Genomic DNA, 25,187 nt, shown 5'->3' with positions numbered 1-25,187 from the left:
CTACCGTGGATGCGACAGAGCAAAACCAAAGCAATGCCTCGCAAAGAAACAAAATGGCCATGAAATGAGCACTTACGGTGGCTTTTGGGTTCGCTTAGAACTCTTTTATCTGTTAGGAAAAAAAAAGTTAGAAAACAAAAGGTGAAGGTGGCGATGGTGCGATGGGGATGAGATGAAACAAAAGTTGGTGGTGGGGGAAGCCGGCCCGGGGGGGCACGAGGAACCGCAGCATGGTGGGGAGCGATGGGAGAGCAGAATCATTCCCCGGGGCATGCAGAAAGCCAGGTAGAAGCTTGGTGATGAGGATGTCCCCATGCCCAGCCAGCCCCTAGGGAACATGTCCCCAGCTGACAGGACTTTGGGCATTTCTGGCTGCGGCAGTTTTAAAGGGACAGTGGTGTCACACAGCAGCAGGTGGCAGCATCGGCTGCTCAGCCTTCGGCGTGCCCACTCATAGCGTAGCAGCGCCATTATTACGATTATTGGGTTTTTCTCCTAGCTGCTGCTCCAGGTCTCCTACCGAGCAATGGCCCAGGTCGGGTGTTTTCATGGTGGGGCTGCGAAACCCACCCTGGCTTGCCCCCACTAACCGCAACCAGCCTTATTTCAGCAGAGACCCCAAACCTAGCGCCGCTTCGGAAGGCTTGGTGGGACATTTAGATCCCACCAAAAATTCCCAAACCTTTCTTTCCAGCAAGTGAGAACGAGCTTTGGAAAGGGTGAGTCTGGTTAAAAAAACCCTTGTTCAAGACACAAGTTAAAAATCAGGTGCCAGCGGCGCTGCTGCCTGCCGCATCAACTTGGAGGCACAGCCAACAACAGCGTGGCCGAGCGCCGGAGCACCACGACCGCCAGCATCGTGTCCGGCACCGGTCCCTGCCCGCCTGCCCGCATACTCACTCTGCAGGCAGAGCCCATCGGTGCAGTTTTTGGAGTCGAGCAGCACGCCGCTGCAGTCCTTGCCGCCGTTGCGGGGGGCCGGGGCGGCACACTCGCGGCTGCGCCAGTGGGTGCACTCGGTGCTGCACGCCGACCACTTGCTCCACTCCGTCCACGCGCCGTCCACTGCGGGCCACCAAACACAGGCGCGTCGGTACACCCCTCGGCACGGCCTCGGGGCTCGTCCCCCCCGGTGCCGGCACGTCTCCGGCACCAGAAAGGTGCCCGTGCCCATCTCGGGGCTTCCAGCGACCTTTGGGGAGCATTCTCCCAGCAAACCCAGCCCTGTTGTGTCTCTGCAGACGTCTCCAGCTCTTTCAGGTCTTGGCAGACCGAAAGATGCTTTGGGCTGGTCTCCTGAGCCCCTGTCTCCTTGGGGAGCACCAGGAGCACAGCTGGACCGTGCAACCTGGGGGACGGGCAGCGCGGGCAAGCTGGTTTCTGAACCCGCCTTACCTGGGCAGAGGGTGGTGCAGGTGATTTTCTGGAAAGGCTGCCCATCACAGAAGGAGCCGCCGTTCAGCGGCGCAGGGTTGGTGCACGTCCGGGTGCGCTTCTGCCAGCCCCGGCCGCAGCGGTTGTTGCAAGGAGACCACTCGGACCAGGTGGACCAGCCACCGTTCACTGCAAGAGGAGACGGACAGCAGTAACACATCAACGGAGCCCATTTCAGCAGGGACTGGAGCTAAGCCTAGGCTTCATCGGGTCCTCTGTCCTTACATCTTCTGTGACACCCTGGAACAGCTCAGCCTCATGAAAAGCAAATCCCGAGACTCCTCCTTGTGCCGCACACCCCACGCACAAGATGCTCAAGCCTGCTTTGGTCCTTTTTCCACTTTGCAAATATTTTTGCATCTGGCCACAGCAGATCTTTGGTTTCATAGGAAAGTTCAGCCAAATGCAGCTTTTCGGCTGCTTTGAGAGTCAAAGCAACCCAGCTGGGTTCAACCTCCACCCACCTTCGTACCCAACCGAGAAGGCTTGGAAATACCTACACCTAATAACTTCTCCTAATAGCCTGTACAAGCTAGTAGAGGTTCTGGTTTTGCAGACATCGGCTATTACCTAATTTAACGCAATGCCCTGGTGGGGTTCACTCCTACCACTCCCAGAAAGTGCCCGTATTTCCCCTTGGCTTGGAGACATGGCCAGCAGCAAAGGTCCCCTTCCCAAGAGCAAGGGCCGGTACCGTAGACGATGACAGCGGCCGTGGTGCTCCGGCGCTTGGCCACGATGTTCTTGGCCATGCAGGTGTAATTAGCAGTGTCCAAGAGCCGGGCCTGCTTGATGATGAGGTTGTGATCGATGGTGATCAGGAAGTTGGTGTCCTGGGTGGGATCGATGACATCCTCGTTCCTCAGCCACTCCACCTGGCAAGGCAAAGGCAGGGATGGGTAAGGACAGTGATTAAGCTGAACAAGAACTGAACACTCAGCCAGGGAAAGCTCATCATGGGTTTCAGTGGAAACACCCATCCCACATGCTCCCCACCACGAGGGTCTCCAAGAGCCCCGAAGCTAAGCTAGGACACAACGGCTTAACTAGGCTGTTTGGGAAGGGCGTGAATCGATACCGTCACCGAGCGTGCATAAAGGCACAAGCAAGGAGAAACATCAGGCTGGAGGGGCTAAAATCACCAGCCCTGATAGAGAGCAAAACCCCTCGGACTAGCCTTTGACCTGTCCCAAAGCCTTCCCCATCTTCATCACTGAGACCACCGATGTCCTCAGCACCACAACCGTTGACTGGCCAACCTTGCCTCTAACTGTATTTATTTCTCCTTGAAACCTGGGCCAAACCAGGCCTGACTGGGACACATTACTGCTGTTTTGGCCAAGGATGGGACAGTATGGCTACCACCAACACACAGCTCCAGGGGCCTGACGGAGCTGTGGACAAGGAAACCACCACTACCGTGCTAGGGAAACCCATCTGTATTGACTTTCCCAGCCCTTGGCTCTCGCTTGTGAGCGCTCCCCTCCAGACAAGTCATTGGGTGCCTCGTTAGATCTTCCTTCTAACGGGTTAACAGCACATCAGGAAGCGTTGGAGAGGTAGGTTGAGCAGGTGCTGAGGTTACATGTGTTATTAGATGTCAGAGTAACAGATCCACTGCCCAAAATACACATTTCTGCTGAATAATGAAAGCTGATGGTCTCGGCACGAGGCCATCCATCACGGCCGCAAGCCATCTCGCAAGGACATGCCCCGTCTCTCCCCGGGACGGGAGGGGACACCCCACCGGGCATTTCTTGGGGCTGCTGAGCTGCTCACCTCGGCCTGCGGCACCCCCTCGGGTGGGCGGCACTGCAGCAGGACCTCGTGCTCCAGCGGGACCTCCTTGCCCAGCGGCTCCTGGTCAAAGTTCTTCCGTAGGTCTGGGAGGGAAAGGAAAACCCAGGGGTTACCAGCCCGCTGCAGAAAGAGGGCAACCTGCAAATCCTTGGTGGGGAGAGAGCATCGCCTTGGCACCAGGAGCCCACGAGTAGGGAAAGCTCTCTGGCATAGCATGCCTAGAGCAAAACATGTCCTGGAAGGGGCCGAAAAAGCATCTTTTCCAGGATGGATTCAGGACAGCACACGGTGCTTGAGGACAATGCCTTTCCTCCTTCACGCGCTTGCAAGCTTATACCCCCTCCTGTCTTTTCCTTTTAGGGCTAAACCTCAGCTTAACCCCTCTTTCTTCAACCCTCTGTTTCTTCCCCCCCGCTCTAGACTCTGCACCAGGACCCTTCTTTGCTTGAAGGGAGGGAAATGAGATTTGCACAACAGCTCGGCTCCCACGTCAGCACCGAAGCGAATCCCCAAATTTCAGGGCTATGGGGGCTTGTTGCTTGGCTGTGCCCCAGTTGATCCTGGCTGAGCCACATCCCCAGACTTGCTGGAAACCCGGCCATCGAACTCCGGTGCCAAACTGGGGGAGAGGGAGAGGTGAGAAGCCGAGCAGAGCCCCCCAGGGACGTGGAGGACATGGCAGGGTCCCACTCGGGTGCCTTGAAAGGAGGAGCATCACTAGATGGTGCTGCAATCCTCCGTTACAGCACCCAGCCCTCTACAGCTGCAGCTCCCACTGGTCCAGGGCAGCGAATCCTCGGTTCTTCTCATCTGCTCGGCACCAAGAAACGCCAAATCCTTGGCTGGGGCCGGACAAAAGGGCTCCCTCAGTAGCCAGCCCTGCGCCTCGTAACATTTTCCCCATTCAGACTAAATCCTTCAGCAGCATAGCTGCTTCACCAGCCACCTCCGTTTTGGATAATGTGCTGGATTATTAGCCCTCTAATAGCAAACTCTGTTTACGACTGGGGAAGCCTGGCCATTCTCCTATAGCTTTGCCATCTCATTTGCTAAGAGAGCAAATTCAGCCTTGCAACAGCCTGATTAACTCGCCCTTAATCAGGCTGACACCCACAAACAGCAGCTTAGAGAAGTGACATATGACAGCAGGGACTCCAGGGACACGGACTCGCTGATTCAGGCAAAGCATGCAAGGTGCTAACCACTGGGTTATTAATGATAATAAAGCACCAGGAAGAGCTGAGCAGGCTGATGGGCAATGCGGTATTAACCCAGGTAGCGCCACGGCTTCTCGCCCAGGTAGGTCAGGACGATGCCCGCTCAGATGCAAAGCCAGAACTGGGATGGGAAGGTAAGACCAGGGCCATGCAGCAAGCATGGGTCACCTCCAACTGATCAAAAAGCACTGCTTTCAACAGGGAGCCAACTTTTGGAAATGGCCAACCCCACTCATCTGCACCCACCGTGTCTCAGGGATCCCGGGAAGCTGGGAATGAATGGGAATGGCCGCTATTTCAGCTGGTGTTCCTACCAGAAGCAGCACACCCACGTAGCCTGGGATCCAGGGTCACACTTCAGGCTTTGCAAACAATTTCGAAATCAGTGGGTCATACCCTCTGGAAACCTTTTGGGGCCCCCAAAGTGGAAAAGAAGGTGGGAGAAGCGTTGATGTACATGGAACAAGAACTGAGGCAGCGCGGGTGGGCGCAGGAGGCTCTCGCAGAGGGGCAGGGGGCAGGAGCGCTGCCGGAGGGGTCACATCTGAGCAAGCACTACGCATACTGGGCACTTACACGCTATGCGGACGTACGCCCTGCGGCTCTTCGTGGTGCCCGCGGAGCTCCAGGCCACGCACTGGCACCAGTAATCTTCTAAGCCGAAGAGCTCCTCCACTTGCTGCCGGGAGACCTCGATCTGCACCTCCCGCACCAGCATCCCTGGAAGGGGACAGAGGGACGGCATCAGCTCGGCAAGAGCAGCCGGGAGGAGAGAAACTGAGGCAGCACCCAAGAGGGCTGGTGGCTGCATAAAGCTCCAGGACAGAGGCAGCGGGTTGGAGGCATCTCGGAGGGTTTGGCACCTCTGCAAACCAGGGAGACTGTTCACTCCGGAGGGTGACTCGGAGCTGATGTGGAGGAGTCTTGTCTTTTTTTTTTCCCTTAGTCTGGCCGGGCAGGACTAGGACCTCTTAACCATTTCAAGAGGCATCACTCTCCTCCACCAGCCCTCTCCCCCAGCACTGATGTCCCCGTCCCTGCCCAGACCCCTTCCCACCCACCGGCGTTTGAAGGATGCCTCCGAGGCTCTGCAGGGGGGAGAAACCATCTCTGTCAGCTGCTGTTTAAATACAAATATAACAAGGCAAATAAAAAAATCTTACGGAAATCATCCAACGATGATGGCATTTCATGCCCACTGACTCCAAAAAGGGTTACATACCTCCATCAACCCCCCAACACCCCTGTGAAGTCTCTGCCAGGACACCCTGGCCGTGGTAGGGGTGCTATGACAAAGGCGGCACCACCACGTCCAGGACACGGTGCCCTGGACCGCTGAGGCTCGCCCGAAGCATCAACCCCTCACGGCATGGCCATCGCCGAGGGTGGGAGGGACTCGGGGCTACTTTTCCTTATATTAAGCAACACCTGCCCTTTTTCTGCAGCTTCTATTTATAAAAAGGCCTCAATTTCGCAGCGATAGAGAGCCGCATGCTCCCCAGCTATAATTTTGTTAGCTTGCTCCCAGTGCTGCGAGGAGCAATTACTGTCTCTCTGCCACCTTCCCACAAAAGAGCTGACAAACGCGCACCAAGGAAATATGATTTATTTTGCCACTATTAAGGGGGAAAAAAAAAAAAAGGCATTTGGGCCAAGCTCTTTTGGAGAAATTAGGGCTTTTAGAAGGACCCAGGATGGAGATGGCTCAAAACCATCTCGTCTCTCTGGACAGCCCCGGTGGGGTGGGTTGAACAGCCCTGCAAAGGTGGGGAGCGTCCTGCAAATGCCCTGCTATCTCCATAACCTCCCAAAGCAAAGACTACTCAAAACTGTAGACTGAGCTTATGGCTCACAGCGGTGACTATTTAAAGGGCTTACAGGCATCCAAACACAGCCGCTCTTACCGACCATCCCTTCTTGTCCAGCTGAATTATACTCTCTGACTTGGCCTATTTTTGCTTTCTTCCGCATGAAATGTTTTGGATCAGATGCAGTCAGAGCATTACCAAGCCTGGCTCATTCAAGACACGTCATCTTGAAAGTTGCCTTTTTTTTTTTTTTTTTAAAGGTCCCTTTTTCCAAGCTTTTAACTGAGGACACTTAAAAAGCCACGAATGCCTAACCGTGTTAACCAGTCGCTTTGCGGCGAGCCGTCCCCCATGCTCTTTGCGGCACCTTTCCCTACAAACGGCAGGTGCTGCAAACGCAGATTTTTTTAGCACAGTAAACCATTTTGGTTCCAGCTCCTTTCTTCTCAGGGTAGCTGCCGGGCAGATATGACCACGCTGGCAGAGTTTTACATGCGCGGCATCACCTCCGCACTGAAGGTATTGTCAGGTTTGTTCACTGATAGCAGCGATACCATCTTTGAAGCCTGGGTGAAGAAGGTGTACGCTGTTTCCTTCCCAAATTGCTGCCGCATGTTCTGGATGTGCAGACTGGGATCTGAGAGGGAGATGCTGGCCCAAAGCAAATGAGTGCCCCCTAAAACAGGGTAAGATCCTGCTGCACAGACTTTCTGCTGTTTTCTCCAGCCTGTTTTGCGCAAGAGTTGCACGAGGCAGGTTATTCGGTAAGGGGTATTCACTCAAGAGGTGGATCAAGCGGTAGGGCCAGAAATATAGTGCTTTTTCCACACTGTACATCACTAAGCCATGAAACTCCCTGCTACAGGATGGTGGGGCAACCTGGAGGAGAATGAGTCCTATTGGCATTTAGACACACGAACAGGGGGAGAATCCATCCAGGGCTGGACCACACTGCTACGATATCGCCGCTGGACCAGGGAATCCCTAACCACGGTCTGTAGAAAGCCGGGAGGGTAACAGAGCGGGGCCCATCACTCCATCCTCGTCCCCATTCAATGTTCTTCCCCTAAGCATCCACCACTGCCCCACACAGGGCGCACGAACCTTTGGCTCGACCCAGTGCAGCCACAGGTAATAAATAAATTAATAACCCCTTGGCGAAGGCTGCTCGGTCATTAATCAGCGCTGACTTTGCCCTCCAGCAGTGAGGGTTTCAAATCTGGCCTCTGTGAGAGCTGGGAGGTGGAGATGAACCCCGCAAGAGAGAAACGGTGCTGCCAGTTGCTCCCAACAGCCTCCAGAGAAGCAAGGGGCCAGCTTTCCCATGCATTTTCGGCCATCCTTCACAAAGAGATCCTCTGGAAGAAAAACACCCCGGGAACAGATGAAGCAGCTTAGGAAAGGCTCAGAAAGCCACAGGGAAAAGAAATGATCTTCCCTTTGCAGAGCAGGTTCAGAGACGCGTCCAAGTAAGGACCGGCTCACGGCTAGCACTGGATGAAGAGCCGAGGAGATGCTGGGGAAGGGCAAGGCTGGGAAAAAAGGGACAAGAGGAGATTCTATAAAAGTACTTGTGCTCCTCCAGGCTGACAAAGTCTCTCTCCTCTAAGCCCAGCCTGCCTTCTGGGGCCACCGCTGCAGCACTTCAAAAGGCTGCCTTGGTTTAAAGCCCTCTGGAGAAGAAGGATGCCGCAGGCTCAGGGATTTGCAGAGAACAGATCTTACATGGGAAACGTGACTGTTTTCCTCCTCTCCTGATGAGGGCACAGGTACCAAAATTGGTGCAGAAAAGGTGGGAGCCGAGCTAAAACATCCCAATTTTAGCAAGTCTACTTGATTACATGATCTAACCAACCCCCACACCTTGTTCTCATGCCGGGACGTTTCAAAGCCCGGGGCAAGCAGCTCTGCGGAGCCCCGTCCCATGGAATAAGACACCCCCTAAAATGCCTAAACCACCTTCTCACCCCCCCATTTCAGGCAGCCAGCAGCTGACTTATCCTCCGAGGCAGGGAAGAGCTCATCTGCCATTAAAAGGCATTTCAAATCCTACCTGCAAATGTTCTCATTACCCATTAAACGTCTAATCCCTTTGCGAACCCGAGTGAGCTGCCAGCCTTTGCCACCCCTCGTGGCAATGACTCCTGCGTGTGATTAGGCATTTTGCAGGAAAGCATTTCCTTTTTCTTAATCAGTTTTAAACGTGCTGCCTTTCAAATCCCATTTAAGAACCCCAAGTCCTGCCAAAGGGTAACGGGGGCTGACTTCCCCAAGCTCCTACGGGGTATGGTGACCCATGCCATCATCAAGCCTTCATCAATGCTCTGGAAAGGAGCAGCTCCTCTACTAAAATTCACTGATGATACGGAAAGAGAGACAAGCTGTGCACGGACCAAGGAGGTGGAAAACATACAAAAGCGACCTCATGAGATTGCAGTCAACCGGGAATGACAGAAAGGAATCACAGAGACCTGTTGGTCTACCTGGAGGAGAATCATCTCCAGCGTGGATGTGCAAGAGAGAAAAGGGCTGAAGCGCCTGGAAAGAAGAGAGGGGAAGGGCAGGCAGCGGGGGATGCCGGGGTGGGTTTGCTCACCGGTGACCTCGTCCAGGCTCTCCTTGGTGACGTGGTCATTCTGGTTAACCCACTCCCCGTTGCACTTGAAGTAGATCTGGGTGGCAGGGTTGGCGCGGCAGACGAGCTCCACCGGCTTGTTCTTCACGATGTAGGCGTCCTGCGGCTCCAGCAGAAAGTGAGGGAGGGTCTCTGCCGGGGCCGAGGGGAAGGAGTCGGGCAGCACGTCGCTGTACTCCAGCCCTGCCAGGGGAGCGAGAGGGTCAGGAGGTGCCCTTAGTCCCATCCCAGCCAGGATGCAACTCCTACCTACGCCGCTTCATCCCTCCCTCTCCCTCCCAGGACTGCCCTGCGTCCAGTGGTGTCACCAACAGCCCTTGCTGAGGATGCTTGGGAAAGCAAAAAAAAAAAGCAAATCTCTGCTAGCCAGAGAGCTGCTGCTGTGGGGTGCATCCTGGTTTTGCCTGGGTACCAGCCCCCCATCCATACCCCGAGTCCTGGCCAACGCCAAAGCCTGGGTAATCTTGCTGGAGGACACCACGAGGAAAAAAGCAAACCAAACTCAAGTCCTAGGATGGCGACAGGGACACAGAGAGATTCCGCAGGGGTTGGTGTCCCCCATCCCAAACCTCCCTCCCACAGCCCTGAGGAATGCACGGGCACGCTCCGAGCTAAACGCCGGTAGGGCTTGTGCTGGGAACGCTGACCATGATGACGGCACAAATCGCCCACATCCCGCTTTTTGGTGGAGCCACATTTGGGATCCCATCCCCTGACAGCGCTCGCGCTCCTGCACGGCGATCTCGGCATCGCACAAGGGCTGGGGGGGCCCGGGCAGCCCCTGCCAGCACAGCCCCCGGGGACTGGAGCTCTGCCCATCACAGGCGAGCGATCGCTTCCAGCCCAGCCACCTCCAGAGAACGTCTCCCAAAAACGCCATCAGGATTCACGCTATTCCACCCCAGAACCCAGAGGGGGTCAGTGCCCTGGTGATCTCCATCTTCCTGCTCGTTTGCTCGCAAAAACAATCTAAATGCAAAAATAACCAGAAGAAGAGGTCAGGCCGGGCCAAGAAAAGTCTTGAAAAGGGGCGAGCACCTCAGGGCTCACGCAGGGACGTAATCCCTGAGGAGCGGGAGCCTCACGGCGGGTCATGCCCACCACCGGCTTGAGAAGATGCCGTGACCGACATCGAGGGGCACCTGCAGCATCCAACGTAGGAAACGGGTTTCTAGCCATTTCACCCATCAATATCAACCCCAAACATTGCAGGACTACTAAAACACATACACACGCTGGGATGCTACTGCTTAACCTGTTGTTTCTGGGCACCTCGCTAGCAGTCAGGTCACATCACGAGGCTTTTCTTTACACCTAAAAGAGTTATGAGCTTTTCTTCCTCCTCCTCTCTTCTCCAGCGAGAGCTGTGATTCTCAACTCCAGGCACTGCAGCGTGCGGGAAAACAGTAAATATCCCCAGCCCCGTGATAACATCTCCGGAGCTGGCAAGGAAGGAAGGAGCCCACTCCCTTCATCACCCTTGGCAAGGAGCAGTGCCGCACGGAGAGACTCAGAGAATCCCGAGGTGTAAGGAGAAGAAGAAGAAGAAGAAAAAAATCATCAGACGCATCAAGAAAACAAGATGACCAAGCTGCCTCCCAAGCAAAAATCAGTGAGGGAAAAAAAACACGCGAGGTCAGTCGTTTAAAATCCATTTAGGAAAATTGACTTTCCATTTCCATTTAACACAGCACTAAGGGAGAGCGGTAGGACGTTTGTCATAATCCATTAACTGCTCTTTTGGAAACAATGAATTAAACTCCGGGCTAATTTCTCTCTCTCTGGCTGGCTCTTCCCCACCTCTCCACTGCCAGCCATTTCCTCCCCCAGCTCATTTGCAGACCTGTAATTTTCCCAGCGCCCCGCTGCGGGCAGGGGCACGGGGGTGTGGGGAGGTGCGAGCCCCCCACCTTGAACTGTCCCACACTTCTCCCCGTGCCTGCGTCAGGCTCCCGCTCCCCTCTCCTGCTGAGCAGCTTCTTACCTTAGCACAGCAGCAAATATCACTTTTTTTTCTTTTTTAATTTACTATTCAATTTTGCATCCACCGAGTTGTTGTTTGTTGGTTTGGGTTGTTGGGGTTTTTTGTTGTTTTTTTCTAAAACCGCTTCGATGCCACAAATCTAAATTCCCTGGCAAAGGGGGCTGGCAGGAGATAATCCAACTGCCAACAGAGGCAGCCAACAAAACTTCACTCGTGGGCTCATGTGCAAACCTCTCTGAAATGACGCTCTCCGCATCCCTGCAGCGCGCAGCCTGCAAAGTCGGTCCCGAGCTCGGCGGCCGGCAAAGGGCGCGGGTAGCGCGCACTGCAGAGCATCCTCCGAAACCCACCGGTGCGATGCCCGGGCTGGGGGGGCTCCCTTGCCATCCATCCCCAGGGTAGGGGTGGCTCCCAGGCTTTGTTTTACAGCTCTAAGGGCAGGTGGGTTTAGAAAGCAGGCTTGCTGTAAGGAATATAAACACTTAAAGCCCATTAGTTTCCCAGGGACGCTTGGCAGAGGGGAGTCCCCCCAGCACCAGCACCAGCCTCCCCGAGGCACCGCCGAGGGCAGTGGCAGAGATGTTAAATACTCCAAGATACATCATCCCTGGCTGTAACGCGGGCCTGAAGCTCCCCATTAAGATTTTCTTCTGTATCTGTGCCAGCTGCTTTTTATTGCTTTTCTTTCTTCCCACTTTTTTTGTCTTCTCCCCAAGCCAGGTGTAACAGCCCAAGATGCAGGCGAGGAGTTCTGCAGCCCGCCCGGCACCGTAAGGGTGACCCACAAAGCCCCAACATCCCTGAAAAAGCCAATTTTTGGAATGAAATTGCCCTATGGGGATGACACCTTGAAGCGCACGTGTCCCCTGACCCAAAACCGCAGGCAAGGAGAAGTCCTCCTCCAGCAGCCAACACCAAAGACACGTTTTCTCCCACCCCACTGCCACTTTGGTGATGCTAAATGAGACTTTAGGTCATCCGAGAGGATCTGGGAGTGGGGAGGGGATGACTCACGGCCCGACGGGGATGAAAATCGCAGATTTGTGACTCACGCACGATCATCTGCAGCCGGATGGGTGATGCTCTGGGCTGCGGTGGGAGCCACCTCGGTCCCCCAGCACAGGCTTTGGGGCTGAACCACCACCAGCAGTACTGAAAATCTGCCAACCCCCACACCGATGGGTCCCATCCAGCCCCCCTGGCCCGAGAAGGGGTCTGCCCAAATCCACGCTGGCGGTCTCAAACTCGATGCTTCAGGTTTCTTCAAGGGGGCACAGTGACTTTGGGGATGAGGGTGATAGAATAGGATGATCTCCCCAGCCCTAGCCAGATCCAGCACCTGCTTTTTGTGGCTATAAAAACCTGCTGGGTTTAAGGTTTGAACCCCCAACCCCCAAAACTTTAAAGGTAGAAGCATCCTAGCTGCTGGGAAAGTTTAAATCCTGCAAACTCGCAACAGCTGAGAGATCTTTTGTTTCTGGCCAAGAGAGATCTGGGGCCCAAAAAAGCAGCTCTAACAGGAGACGGGGAAAAAGATGATGGGGTTTTCGTGGTAGACTCGTCACCGACGCCATGCCGCAGAGCCCCGACCCCACGGTTCCCCCAGGCTCCCGCCTGCCCACAGATGGGACCAAAGCAAGGGGGAGACTCATTTCTCCATCCAGAAACCAGCCCTACACGACCGAAGAAAAGCATTTGCAGCTGGGCAGGGCGTTTGGCTCCAGCACGATACGGCCGTCGGTATTTAAACACGCTGGGGAAGAATTAAGGCAGAGGAACAACAGGGACTTTGGATGAGAAAAGGGAGAGGAACCATGCTGGGCATATTTATCATAAGCCGCCAACCCAGCCTTTTATCCCCACTCCTGACGCCTGGCCACCCGCCGCATGGGAAACCTCTCGCTCTGCTAACGCACATGGAGGTGGGGGCCCCCAAAAATTCACGTACAGTCGAGGCGGGGGGGAAAGCACGCCCGCTCGTGCCATGTGGAGGAATGACTGCTGCTCCCGGCTGCCCCGACTATCCAGCAGCCACTGCAAAATACAAAAAAAAAAGAGCACCTTCCCGGTGGTGCAACACCATCACTTTCCCCCATAGGACAGGGGGGCAAATAGCTCCAGCACAGCCAGGACGAGGTGCTGTCGGTGTCAGAATTAAACGAGCAGAGGATAGAGGGGCTGGGGAAAGGTTTTCGTCTGCTCCAGCATAATAAGGACATCGATAAATAGCCCCGTAAAGGCTAGGACAACCTTCCCCTCCAATGGTCTTGCATATTATTATTACTATTTTTATTATTATTATTATTATTATTATGGTTGCATTATATATATATGTAAGAGAACTTGCAAGAAGCAGGTCTCTGGCTTCTCCAGGCTGGGCAGCCAGCCTCAGGTTGGGGTTATGCACTGAGATGTTCAGACGGTTTTAATACCAGCGAAGACCTCGTCAACAGGAGGGTTCGCACTGGTGCTTGCAAGGCGCTGGCCGTAAGCATCGCCCTTGGGAACGGATGCTTTAACCCACACGTGCGCGGATGCCACCTTCCATTCTGCCCAGCGCTGCTCTGATCCCACCTGAGGTGACAACTTGGCCCGTTGAGCGCAGGAGCAGCGCACGCAAGAGAGACACTTTTGCGTGCAAAGCCAGGGAAGGAGCCTTGCACAGCCGGGATTTCCAGTACTGCAATCAGACAAGCCATAAAAATCCCAGCAGCGACAAACTAATAAATATTTGAGAGCGCGCTACACTGACTGTAATCATCATCTCCCTGGCAGACGTCTACAGGGGGTTCCCATCTGCCGGCTTCCCTCCTTCCCGCTGGAGGTGGGTGCCTGCTTCCCAGCTCCCTTTTGGGGTTTTTTTTGGAAGTCCCAGGCTGTCGCCATCCCACATTCTCACACTACTCGGGGGCACGCGGTCGGGTGCCGCGGCGTGACGTGCTACGGGACGGGCTGGAGCACTGACTTGGGTACTATATCTGTTTTGGGGGGAGGAGAGGCAAGGAGGGGGCAGCTCTGGGCTTGACCTGTGGGACCAACCCCCCCGAAGCCCCAGGGATGAGCACGACAGGAGCAGCAAGGCAGAAAAGGGAGAAGGGGAATAAGCACTGGTGATTTCTTTCCTCTCCAGCCTCTTCTCCCCCATCCTTCATCACACATTTTAATCTGCTGGGGTTGAGCTGGATTATCCGCAGCAGCTGTTCCCCGGGGGGTGACTTGCAGATGTTTGCAGCCAGCGTTTGCAATTTGGTTGAAGATCAATGACCCCGACCAACCAACACCAGCAGCCTGCACGGGGAGCAGCACCGGGCCGGCCTCGAGCATTAATCCCCCCTCCATCACCCCAAAACACATGGCTCAAGGGATGACGAGCCCAGAAAGCGATTCCCTTTGCAGCAACGGCCGAGCAAACCTCTACAGGAAAGCGTTAAAATCCTCTCTCCTGCAATTGTTATCCCTCCAAATATTTGGAAGATTACAGGAGCATTAGCGGCAGCGAAGCCCGGTGCCCATCACCCATGGCCACGCATCCCTCCCCGTTGCACCGGGCAGGCAGGAATGCGATGTAAGGATTAAGCCGGGATGCCTGGGTTTCTCCGGCTGGGTTTCTCCAGCTAAATCTTAGAGGCGGTGGGCACTTAACCCCTTCTGCTTCCATCTCCCCCCATTCACGCCTGTCTCAGGGTGAGCGCTATTTCGTGCAAAGGCCTGAGAGGCAATGGTTAAACCCATTCCCGCCTGCCCGGGTGGGTAGAAATCCTCCTGTAGAAATGAAAAAAAAAAATATGACAGCTTATCTCCAGCACTGGAGGAGGAGAGCCGCCTGCCTTCCCAATCCCCCCGTGGGGATGGGGAAGGCTCCAGCTCAAGAGACCGAGCTGGTGGGAATGCTCCGGCCACCGGCTTGGCTCGAGGAGGTGTCTGAAAGGCTGGAGCGGGGCTCTACCCCCTCCCCAAATCTCCTTTCCTATTGCCTCTGGGGGAAATGTATGAACAGACTCATTTAGGGATTAGCGCTGTTGCCATTTAAGCTCCAGCAAATTGCGATGCCGGCGTTGTGGCATGGGACGCAGGTCTCATCCCACCACGTTTCACTCCATCCCTGAGCTCAGGGGGAACCGGCATCACCGGTCCCGGCTTGCCCTGCTCCCAAGGGCTTCCCGTTGCAGAATGTCCTCCTGGGATAATTTCAGGTCCAGCAGTAAAACATAGCCGAGGTTTTCCTCCTAAAAGCACCGTGAGCATCCTCTCTCCCCAAAACATCACCGTCTCTTCCCCGAGCGATCCCCTTCCCCTCCCTGCTCTGCTCCCCATCGCACAAATTCAGCTTTCCGCGCACCAGCGTGGTCTCCCAACACGAAGCCCCGCTGCCGAGGAGGTGCCGGCAGCTCGTGGCATCTTCAACGGCAAATTCTCCGTGAGGCCGAGCGGTGCCGCGCAAAGCCACGACCCAGCGCCCCTTCTGCGGGGACGCGAACCATCGGAGGCAAAGCGGGGAGAAAGGAGGATGACCCAAAATAAAGGGCATCGTTGAGGATGGGTCTGGAAGATTTGAAGCCACTTGCACCGAGTGAAGCTTCCTCCCCAGCTCTCGCCCTGCTACCTCCTTGCACAGAGCCCACCAAATCCCGCGCCTTCGAAACCCTCCGAATAGTTTAAAGCGGGTTCGGACACAAGCTGGGAAGCGCTGATGAAAGCAAGATGCAGGGGATGTAACAGGCCCTCGGCACCGTCGTCCCAAGGGCTGCAGCTTGCTGATGTAACCCCCCGGCCTCGTTAACTCAGCGTGGCGCTCGTTAACCTCTCCTGCTGCAGGAGGACCGAGGGGATGGGATGGGACAGACCCAAACTGCCCGCAGAGGCCAAAAAACTGAGCATGGAGCCTTCAGCGGTAGCAAGGAGAAACACCGGTACCTGGCATCTCCTCGCCAACCCGGAGCGAGGTTGGATTTGGAGGTCAAAAAGCCACGGGGATGGCCAGCCATTACGTGCTCGTGGGGTGCCCATCCCCGTGGCGTCTGACACCTTCCCCAAGCACGTGCAATGGTAACTCAGCAAAGGCTGGACCACAAAACCACAGCACGCGACACGTCGTCGCGTTCAACCCTCGCTACCGGCGGTGTGCCGAGGTCCGCAGAAGGTGTCGCGCCACCTCGGGGCCGTGCGTTTATAGGGTCTTCCTCTCCATCCACCCCCCCAAAAAAAAGGGGAGGCCACCCCTCCTGCTCCCAGCAGCCGGCAAAGCCCCCGCAAGCCTGGCTGCACGGGTTGCGTTTGGGGACCTCCCCCGTACGGAGCAGCAGGACTCACAGACACCACGGACAGACCGACGTGCTGCTCCCGCGGCACCGCAGGCTGCAAACCCCCTTGGTCCCCTCTGTGCAACACAATAGAGCCTCTCTGTTCTCACCCATCTTTTATTAATAACTAAATTTGGAAAAAAAACCACTTAACCTTTTCCCCAAAGCATCTCTGCCTGACAAACCGGCTCATTTTCCTCCATCGATTGCCCTCTCCCAGGAGTTTTAGGGTCCCTTTGCATCCCCCTTCCTGCCAAACCTGGCATCACCCCCCCGGGCTAAATCCAGCCACGAGCGAGCCCCATCCCATCACCTCCAGCTCCTCCTGGAGCCCGCCCAGCCCGGGACAGACGGACACCAGGACAGACAGACATTTTGCAGCGGCATCCCAGATGGGGTTAGCAGTTCCCCCCCGCCTGGCGGCAGGCAAACATTATAATTAGAGAGCATTCCTCCCCAGCGTGGGTAATGAGGGGGTGCACCCCGCCAGCCCTAATTACACCCTTGGAAAAAAATAAGCAGATTCCTCTCCCAGCCAAATGAAAAGCCTGCAGCCGGCCTCCCTCGCTGCGCACCTTTATTAAATCAGAACCAGACGAGGAGGGGGGAAAAAAAACAGAAAGCAAAGTCTCTGCTGAGAAAAGGGTGGGAAAAAGGCAGCGCCAAGGATGTTATTGCATGCAACGGCTTTATCGATCAAAAACCACTTCACCTGACTGGGAAAAAAAAAAAAAAAAAAATCATCTCTCTAGCTAAATCCCCAGGTCAGGCTTTTGCAAAGCAGCCCAAGAGGAAAACTAAAAGCAGGGTGCCTTCGCACGGGGCATCCCACCGCAGCATCCTCGTGCATCCCTCGAGAGCATCCCTGTACCGCTGCAAGCCACGGCTAAGAGGGTTCAACCCAAATCCTGACCACCGCCATCCCCGGAGAAGAAACACCCAGGCTCTGGCAGCAACTTCACTTGCTGGGAGTTCAGAGGAGAGAGATTTATCTTGTTGATTATGCATTACGCTGGAGTATTTATGGAGCCACTACTCTTTTGTTTATCTTTATGATTATGATAATCAAAGGCGAAGCCTCCTGAGAAGTGTAAACAGCTGAGATCCCTTATGGTACAAACCTCTTCATTTTTCATTATATAGATTTATAACACGGCACGGGCAGATTGGAGTAAATTGTTCCTTATTTCTGGTTTTAACAGAGCGGAGCTGTGAGCCTCGTGAATCCCCGTAAATACCCACGGAAAGGGGAATGAATTAAAAAAAAAAAAGAAAGAAAGAAAGAAAAAAGGAGGAGGAATTATGTAGCAAATCCCTGTTACACTCTATTGTGCTCGCTTCTTTTGTGCTATTTTACACATTTCCTTCAGGGAAGCAGTTATGTTTGAAAACTATCTCCAAATTTCATCTAGTGCTGGTTCTTGTTATGGGCACGGACACTTTTCTTTGTGCTATTTTAATTCCATTGTCGCAGTACTCTTGTATAGTTTGTTCTGTTTACTGAGCTACAGCATTATTTTTAATGGATATAATAATTATATAAACTTTTATTTATTTGCTTTGGCTCATAAAAGAAAAAAGCCAGCAGCGGATAATGCAGTAATATGCTGTTTATTCACATGTATGGCATGTACTGTGTTTCTGTTGTGAAAAGAATAATAATTTCAACAAGAAAAGAGAGAAGGGAAAAGAAACCAAGGAACAAACAGGGACTTGTTGCCCCGGTTAATGCCAGAAAGTCCAAGGAATTATTAATTATCATTCAAACTGCAGTAAATCAAGTGCAAGATGCAATCTCTCACTGGAGGGGAAAAAAAAAAAAAGGGGTCTCCTGTTCAAATGAGCAATGCAGTTTTAAAATGCTAACTCCGTGAGAAAGAAAGTTGCCGGTTTCGCAGACAGAAAGCGATTTCCCCCTCGCCCAAATTACATACATATTTAAAAATGTAAATTCCCCAGCGTTCCCCCTGAGAGTGCAATTTCCAGGCGGCTGTTCAGCAATAGGTTTTTTTTTTTGGTGTTTTGTTTTTTTTTTTTCTCAACGTGCAAATCCGGAGGCGACCGCCTTGGCTTTGGGCACGACAAGCAACTTTAAATCAGCTGCGAACCCCCTTGGTGCTCCTTGGGAGGAGAAGGATGCTCTGCTGCCCACCGGGCATCCCAGCTCCAAGCATCCATCCCGTCTCGGACACGCACATCACATGGGGACCGTGAGCTGGAGGGGAGCAGGTTTTGCCCTCTGAGCATCCAGATGCCAAACCTCGAGGTGGGGAGACAACCCGGCCATGCCCTCTAAAAGCGGCTCACAAGATTTGATGGTCCCGAGTGGCACTTCTGTGCCAAAATCCCGGAGGGCCGTGCGTGTCCCACGACGCGGGGGAGCGAGGGATGGCACGAGCCCAACAAGGTAAAGCAAAAAGTTCAGGCAGCTGGCTGCGAAGAAGGGAAAAACAGTACAAAAGGAGAAAGCTTTTTTTTTTTTTCCCCTCTCCTCCTCATTTTTTGTCTTTTTCTCACCCACTCTCTCCTCCCCAGCAGCTCCCGCAAGCCCCGGGAAGCCAAAGCCGGCTGGAAGGATGCTCCCCCCGCCTCCAGCCAGCCTCTCCGCGGGCCCCTCGCCAGACGCTGCCCTACTTTCCCCGACGCTTTTCCCACTCTTCTCCCACAGCTCGCTCGGCGGCAGGCGTGGGTTGGGAGCAGCACCCGCTCCCTGTGCCAGGGCTCCCACCGCCAGCCCCACCGGCCGGGGTCATCTCCCACCCTACGGGGCGTTCCAATTCCAGAGAGGAAGGTGCTGGGTGTAATGCTGCACTGATTTTAAATCATTTTAATCAGTGCATTATTTTCTAATCATAAAAATAAGCCCGTTCGATGCCTCACATCCCCCATTAATTCAGCTGGGGGAGGAACATCACAAGAGCGGCTGATTAAGGTCCCTTTATTAAACAGTCTTTAAAGTTGCCCTTAATCTTTCAGATTTGTTGCTACCATCAAAACCAAAAAAACAACCACCACAAATGGAGGCTGGAAATACTTTGCTTTTCATTGTCCTTTCTCTGCCCTTTTCTTCCCTTCTCATTTTACTGCGACAATAAGGGAAAAAACAGAAGGAAAAAAGGGGGGGGGAGGAGGAGAACAGGGTTAGAAAAAAGATTTAAGGGGAAAAAAAAAAAAAAGAAAGAATCCCTGCTGATGTTGAATATCAAATATTAAGACTTTTCTCTCCCCACTCTTCCAGCAATATCCCTATTAAAGAATAAAACCCAAACAATCAGTGAGAGTAGCTTAGAGGACAAGGCTTCCCCATCCCTTTGCCTCCATTATACTTTAATCCCTGCAGCCAAGAGCAGGTAGGAGAGCAGGTACCCGAGACCAGAGCTCGGCTTTCCCATTGCAGCACGGAGAGAGGTCTCTGGCTGGTTGCAGAAGGATTTTAGCAATTACCTTGATTAGTTTTATTCCTTCCCTTCTAAACCCTGAAGCCAGCTGGGCTCCTAACACTTCGCACCCGCTTTTACATAGAGCAAAAAGCTGAGATTTTATTAAAGCTGGGAGGGTTTGGGGGGGGTCTTCTGGTGAGTGCCTATTTTCGGTGCCTGCCTTTGCCTGGCATCGCTGCCTCCCTGCCCACACTGGGGGGAGAAACACGCCATGCTCCAGTGGAAGGAAACCCCTACAAAAAAACAAAGCCTTTTCCCTCCTGCTCCCATTCCCACGAACACCAAGGTGGGAAGCCTTCGGGAGCTTCCTAACGTTGTTTGGCACCCTCCTCCCCTCCCTGGCATTTAAATACCATGGGACCCCGCGCCGCTGCAGCCAGTTTCTTCCTTTCTCACCGCTGGGAATTTCCACCTTTTCTTTTCCGGACGCAGCCCGTGTTCCCGCAGCGCTGAGTTTCTCTTTCCTCCCTTTGTCCTCCGGCACACGCGCTCCCGCTCTGCCCCACAGACCAAAATCCCAGGTGGGTCAGCCTCCCCACGAGCATCCTCCCCTTCTCAGCGCGGGTACCACGCTCGGCACCGGAGGTGCCAGGGCTGGAAATGTCCCCCGGCTTTGGGGGTCTGTGCCAACCCACAAGGGTGGCACCCCACCTGGAGCATCGTCCCCGATGCTGCGACCTGTACGGACCCACACGTAGCGATACACCGACACGCAAGTCACACTCCCTCCCGCGCCTTCCCCTCTGTCCCTTCTCACTTGGTGCTACAGGACCCCGAGGCATCAATAAAAATTGCCCTAAAAAATTAGGATGCTTGCTAGCAAGGTGCAACGCTACCAAATTAAATGAAGTTTGGGATGCGGAATCCAGAGACTTGACAGTGACAAATGCGCTGAGCATCTCCAACCTCAAAACTGGAGCGTAGCTAGGATGGATGCGGGACACCGGAGGCATAGCCTTAGCCAGGCTAGCAGCTAAATGGGTTTTTGCAGGGCTCGGAGGCATCGCCGAAGGATGTGCAGCAAGAGAGAGGGACCAGAGGTGATCCAGAAAGGTCTCAAGGGAGCAGGGGCAAAGGATCACGCATACTGAGCATCAAGCGTGCTTGCACAGGGGAAAAGGAAGAAAAAAGCACCGTGCCCCCCAGCCTCGTCCTCTTCTCCTCTCCGTCCCCCAGCGGCTGCATTTCCATAAGTGATTTGCGCTAATTGCTTTAAATACGGCCACGCTGTGGGTAATCAGAGTCATTAAGTGACCTCTGCTCTGGGAGGGCAGGCAGGGCTGGTGCGGAGCCCCGCGCCCAGGGCCATGGGCCAGCCTCCCCCCACCCCGAGCGGGGCACACTCCCGCATCCCCACCGATGGAGCTTGGCTCCAATTTGCTCTTCCCTGGAGCCCACTCAGTAAATGGCCTCCCTCCTGCCCTGGACCGGGGAGTCTAGGTGCTGCCAGACTCCCGTGCCACGGCAGGGACGGATCCTGACGATGCCTGGCTGCTCCTGCCCTGGCCGGCACGGCGATGCCACGGCACCCTGAGTTGCCCATCGCGGCTGCCAGCAAGCCCAGGGCTGGCTGGTGATCGGGTTGGGTTCAAACCAACCGTGTCCAAGCACCCAAAAACTCTCCCAAATGCTATTTCTGAATGCAGAAAATAGATATTGCCCCATCCCCGACCTGGGGCAGGGTGACGGGGGGGGGAGAACCAGCTGTCACCGCCCAGGGGACACCAGCCTTTGAGGCTAAGCACCAGCCACCCACCATTTCAGATCCGATTCCCGGCATCCCCACGGCACCCACGGGTGGCTTTAGCCTGCGGCCAAGGGGCTTAGCCTCAGAAAGCCCCCGCCGCCCTGCGCTGGGGCCTCCCAAATTAACCCCGTCCTTGCTAAGGGACACGGCCGCCACCGCGCGCCGTGTTCGAGCCTGGCCAGGCGGCTCGTCTATAGGCTCGTCTATCTATAGGCTCGGGGCTTGCAAGGCACGCACACGCCAAGGAGGTGGCAGACGGGGTTGAGGATCTTCCAGCACCTTCCCACAGGGCTCTCCCCGCTCCTGGAGAGACGAGTTTTCCTGGAAGCACGCCGAGCTCCGCCGGTTCAGCCGCTTGGTGCCTACAGGAGCCCCCGACCAGTAAGCGGCAACCATCAAACGCAGACCCACGCAGGGATACAGCCCTTCTGGTTGAACTTAAAGCCAGGGTTTAGTCTCAAATCTAGTGCTAAGTATAAGCTACAACCTGCTAAGGACAGGGCTGCTTGCAGCCGAGGTCAGAGGGGGATATTTAGGTGTGCTCTGTATAGCGCAGGAATTGCACCCGGCAGCGGCGGGCTCTTGCGAGCACATCCCAAACTGAAAAAAAAAAAAAAAAAAAAAGAAAAAGCTGCATCAAAACCCAAGCAACCCTCTCGCAAGGAGCCGGGGTTGCGTTTGCCACCTGCAAGCGTGCGGGAGCGTGCCAGGCTCCACAGCAGCCTGGCCCCACATGCATACGCTTGAAATAAAGGCTGGGAGGTGTAAAGAAACTGCTGTGCTTCCAGGAAAATGCACTGCAGCACGGCTTCTGCCTGTCCGTGGGGACCCATTACACTAACAGTGTGTCCATTCAGCCTGATATATAAATTACTAATGTAAATTAATGGATAATTGAAGCCCTTTAGTCCTAAATATTTAAATTATTTAACAGGCAATTAAGAGAGAAGGAGAAAGAAAAGAGGGAAAGGGGCCTTAACCCCAACGGGCAGAAAAAAAAAAATTATATAAATGAAGTGAGAGGAGACCAGAAAGAGCCAAACATACACATTTTAAAGGGACGCTGGCAGCTTCATTTTGTTACCCCGCGTGTCTGAGCCCGAGTGGATTACAGTGGATGCCCGAGACCCAGGGGGACAGGCAGGGGAGCATCCGCTGAAGGAGCCTGCCGAGCAGCAGGACTCGTTCTGCTCCGGGTCCTTTCCAGGAAAGGAAAACTCCACAGCTGCACTTGTAACAGCTCTTGGTTACGGCAATTGCCGGGACTTCCTGACATGCCAGAACATACAATACTTTTAGATAAGTTTTTTTCCCTCCTCCCTACCCCTAAGCTGAGAGCGTTCCCTTATATAATACCGTTCCTGGTCCCTTTTTGATTTTTTTTCTTTTTTAACCCCTGCATTCACCTGATCAAGTACAAACACCTTTAATCCAAGTGGTTTAATCTTTTCTTCTTTTAAAAGTGGTCTATGTGGCTATTTTGCTCTCTCCGCATCCCCCCCATCCCGCTCCAAGCATCCTCAGCAAGGCAAAGTGCTGACACAAGGGCAATCCGTCAGGACGCTGGATACCATCAGTGCAATGAGTTTCCCATCCTCAGACGCACAGGAGAATCCGCCTAACAGTACAGCCCATGGCAAGGAGCAGGTCAGGACCAAGAAACACAGTGTTTCCTCCTCCTGCCTCCATCCCACACTGGCCAGGGATATTCCCACCGCTCTCCTGAGCACCGGAGGAGGTCATAAGGAAAAATGCCCGGTGGCCCCTTGAGAAAAGACGTCATGTGGGAAAAAAACTATTTTAACAAAAGCAGCGTGTGAGTTTGTGCGTGCCCAGGGACGACACCGAGGGCAGGGAGAGGGATCGAGACAATAGTGAATAGACTTCAGATTATATCCTGAACTCGTAGCCTCATGGGAACGGGGTTATAAAAACCCTTTTTATTTTGTTTGTAGTCCAAAACAAACAAGTACATAAAAAGCTAAATGCGGAGGAGCCAGACAGGAAGTGAGTAACATCTGGGAAACATCTGGCCCTGGCCATCCTGCAAGCCCAGCCTCCGGCACGGCTCCGGGTACCTGCTCCCGCGGTTCCAAATCAGCAGGGGTACCCAAAACCCTGTCCCCTGCCCCAAAAGGCCATTCCTTGGGGAAAGCTGTGCCCATCACTCGGCTCATCTCGTTGGCTGAGCAATGCAATTCCTGAGCTTCCCGTCCCACTCTGCGCTGGGCGAAACGAGTAAACCCTTGTGCTATTCCCACACGGGGAACGCAACGGGCATCTCGGCCCATTGCGATGGTGGGCACGGGCAGCCCCTCTGCCAGAGGGTGGAAAACCCCAGGGACACGTCACCGCCGAGCAGGACATCCCGGTATGGGACTTCGAGCATTGGAGAACACTCCAAGCACTGCAGGAATAGCCCTGTGCAGGGCTCTGAGCGTTAAAGGATGCCCCAAGCATTGCAAGACACGTTAGTAGAGGGCTCCGAGCATCGCGGGACGGAGGCGGGCTGGCACCAGGGCACGCTTTCCCAGCCCCAAGAGATGCCCCATACATCCTCCTCCGCAGGAGAAAGGAGGTTCTGCCCAGCAGATGCAAGGGGCTGGAGGCATTTTCTTCTTCTGTTTCTCATCTCCTGCTCTTACTCCTCCAAAAGCCCTGCAGAAAGAGCCGCCCGGCGCACTACCCCACGCACAGACCGGGGAAGCCTGCGGAGGTTGCAGGGCCTGATGTTTGGGCAGGTTCCAGCCCAAAAGGCTGCGCGGGAGGAAAGCCGGCTCGGCAGGCTCGCAGCCGAGGCCCTCCGCACGGGGGAATTCCCCCCGTGGCCGCCAGCCCAAGCTGCCATCCCACGTCTTCCCCCTCCACCCGCCCACAGCCAACGGGGTGCTCTGGGGGTGAGAAAAGAGGGGGGCACAGGGATGAGAGCAACCCTGCAGAGTTATTAGCTAGCGGGGGGCAGTTGCGACGAAAGAGCAGCGATGCTCGGGACCGGTCTGGGTCGCAGCAGGAGTCGCTCCTGTGATCTCCGCGCACCCCCAGCTGCCTTTATAACTGGGAAAGGCGATAACCGCGCTCAAACGCACGGAGCGGCGACGCTGCCTCCTTCGCCGTCCCACCGGCTGCGTCGGGGCATGGGGCAAAGCACCAAACTTCTGGCAAACCAGCTTCACTCGGCTCCTCGGAGCAAACCGGCTGCTCCTTGCACAGGATGGGATGCCCCCCAGCTCACCAGATAAAACCAAACCAAACCCCAGTTCCCCCCCAAAACATCTCCTCTGCATTTCCTACGCAGGCAGAGATGTACTTTCCATTTGCTCTGGCAGAGCCCGGGATTAGCTTCTCACGTTTTCCAGCGGGGAGGATTAACGCCGGTCCGGCGCTGGACCACGCCGGCGAGAAAACGGCAACCGGCCGCGCAGCATCTGGCGCCCGCTGCTCATTTCTCATCGCGTACACGTGCACGGCGGCATATAGGACCGACGAAGGCCAACGGCGGTAGCGCTCGTGGCTCAGGTGTCCCACAAGAGCAGGAAGGACAAGGACATTTCTTTGGGGGTGTTTTGCCCCCCATGCTGGAAGCCTGCCTGAATTTGGAGCATTTCCCCTTGGAGAGCCAAGACGCGATGCAGGGGACTTGGGGAGTGACAGGGAGACGTTAGGGATGAGAGCGGGGATGTCAGAGAGTGAAACAGGGAAGAGGAAAGAAAAAAAATATCAGAGGAGGAAGGACAGTGGTTTGGGAAGGGAAAGAACCAAGGCACTTGAAAGGAAAAAATTATCCAGCAAGCTGGCAAGGTTAAAAAAGCAAAAACACTGGGA

At 54.6% G+C, this 25,187-nt stretch overlaps 1 protein-coding gene across 1 annotated transcript in view; it reads right to left on the bottom strand.

Annotated features, from left to right (window-relative positions):
- UNC5B (unc-5 homolog B (C. elegans)) overlaps positions 1-24,815 on the bottom strand; it is a 30,859-nt gene extending 6,044 nt beyond the window's left edge. Inside the window, exons 1-9 of the mRNA XM_010580009.1 lie at positions 24,713-24,815; positions 16,771-16,809; positions 8,856-9,077; positions 5,028-5,171; positions 3,214-3,317; positions 2,129-2,309; positions 1,396-1,563; positions 901-1,065; positions 77-109 (exon numbers count right to left, since the gene is read on the bottom strand). Coding sequence (XP_010578311.1) covers positions 77-109; positions 901-1,065; positions 1,396-1,563; positions 2,129-2,309; positions 3,214-3,317; positions 5,028-5,171; positions 8,856-9,077; positions 16,771-16,809; positions 24,713-24,815 — 1,159 coding nt within the window. The remainder of the gene's footprint in view (positions 1-76; positions 110-900; positions 1,066-1,395; positions 1,564-2,128; positions 2,310-3,213; positions 3,318-5,027; positions 5,172-8,855; positions 9,078-16,770; positions 16,810-24,712) is intronic.
- Positions 24,816-25,187: the final 372 nt, after the last annotated feature.

This window comes from Haliaeetus leucocephalus, unplaced genomic scaffold (assembly GCF_000737465.1).
Source record: "Haliaeetus leucocephalus isolate CR32 unplaced genomic scaffold, Haliaeetus_leucocephalus-4.0 Scaffold687, whole genome shotgun sequence".
In the NCBI taxonomy this organism is placed as follows: domain Eukaryota; kingdom Metazoa; phylum Chordata; class Aves; order Accipitriformes; family Accipitridae; genus Haliaeetus; species Haliaeetus leucocephalus.
The sequence above is the reverse complement of the archived record's forward strand: the minus strand, read 5'-3'. Positions and strand labels throughout refer to the sequence as shown.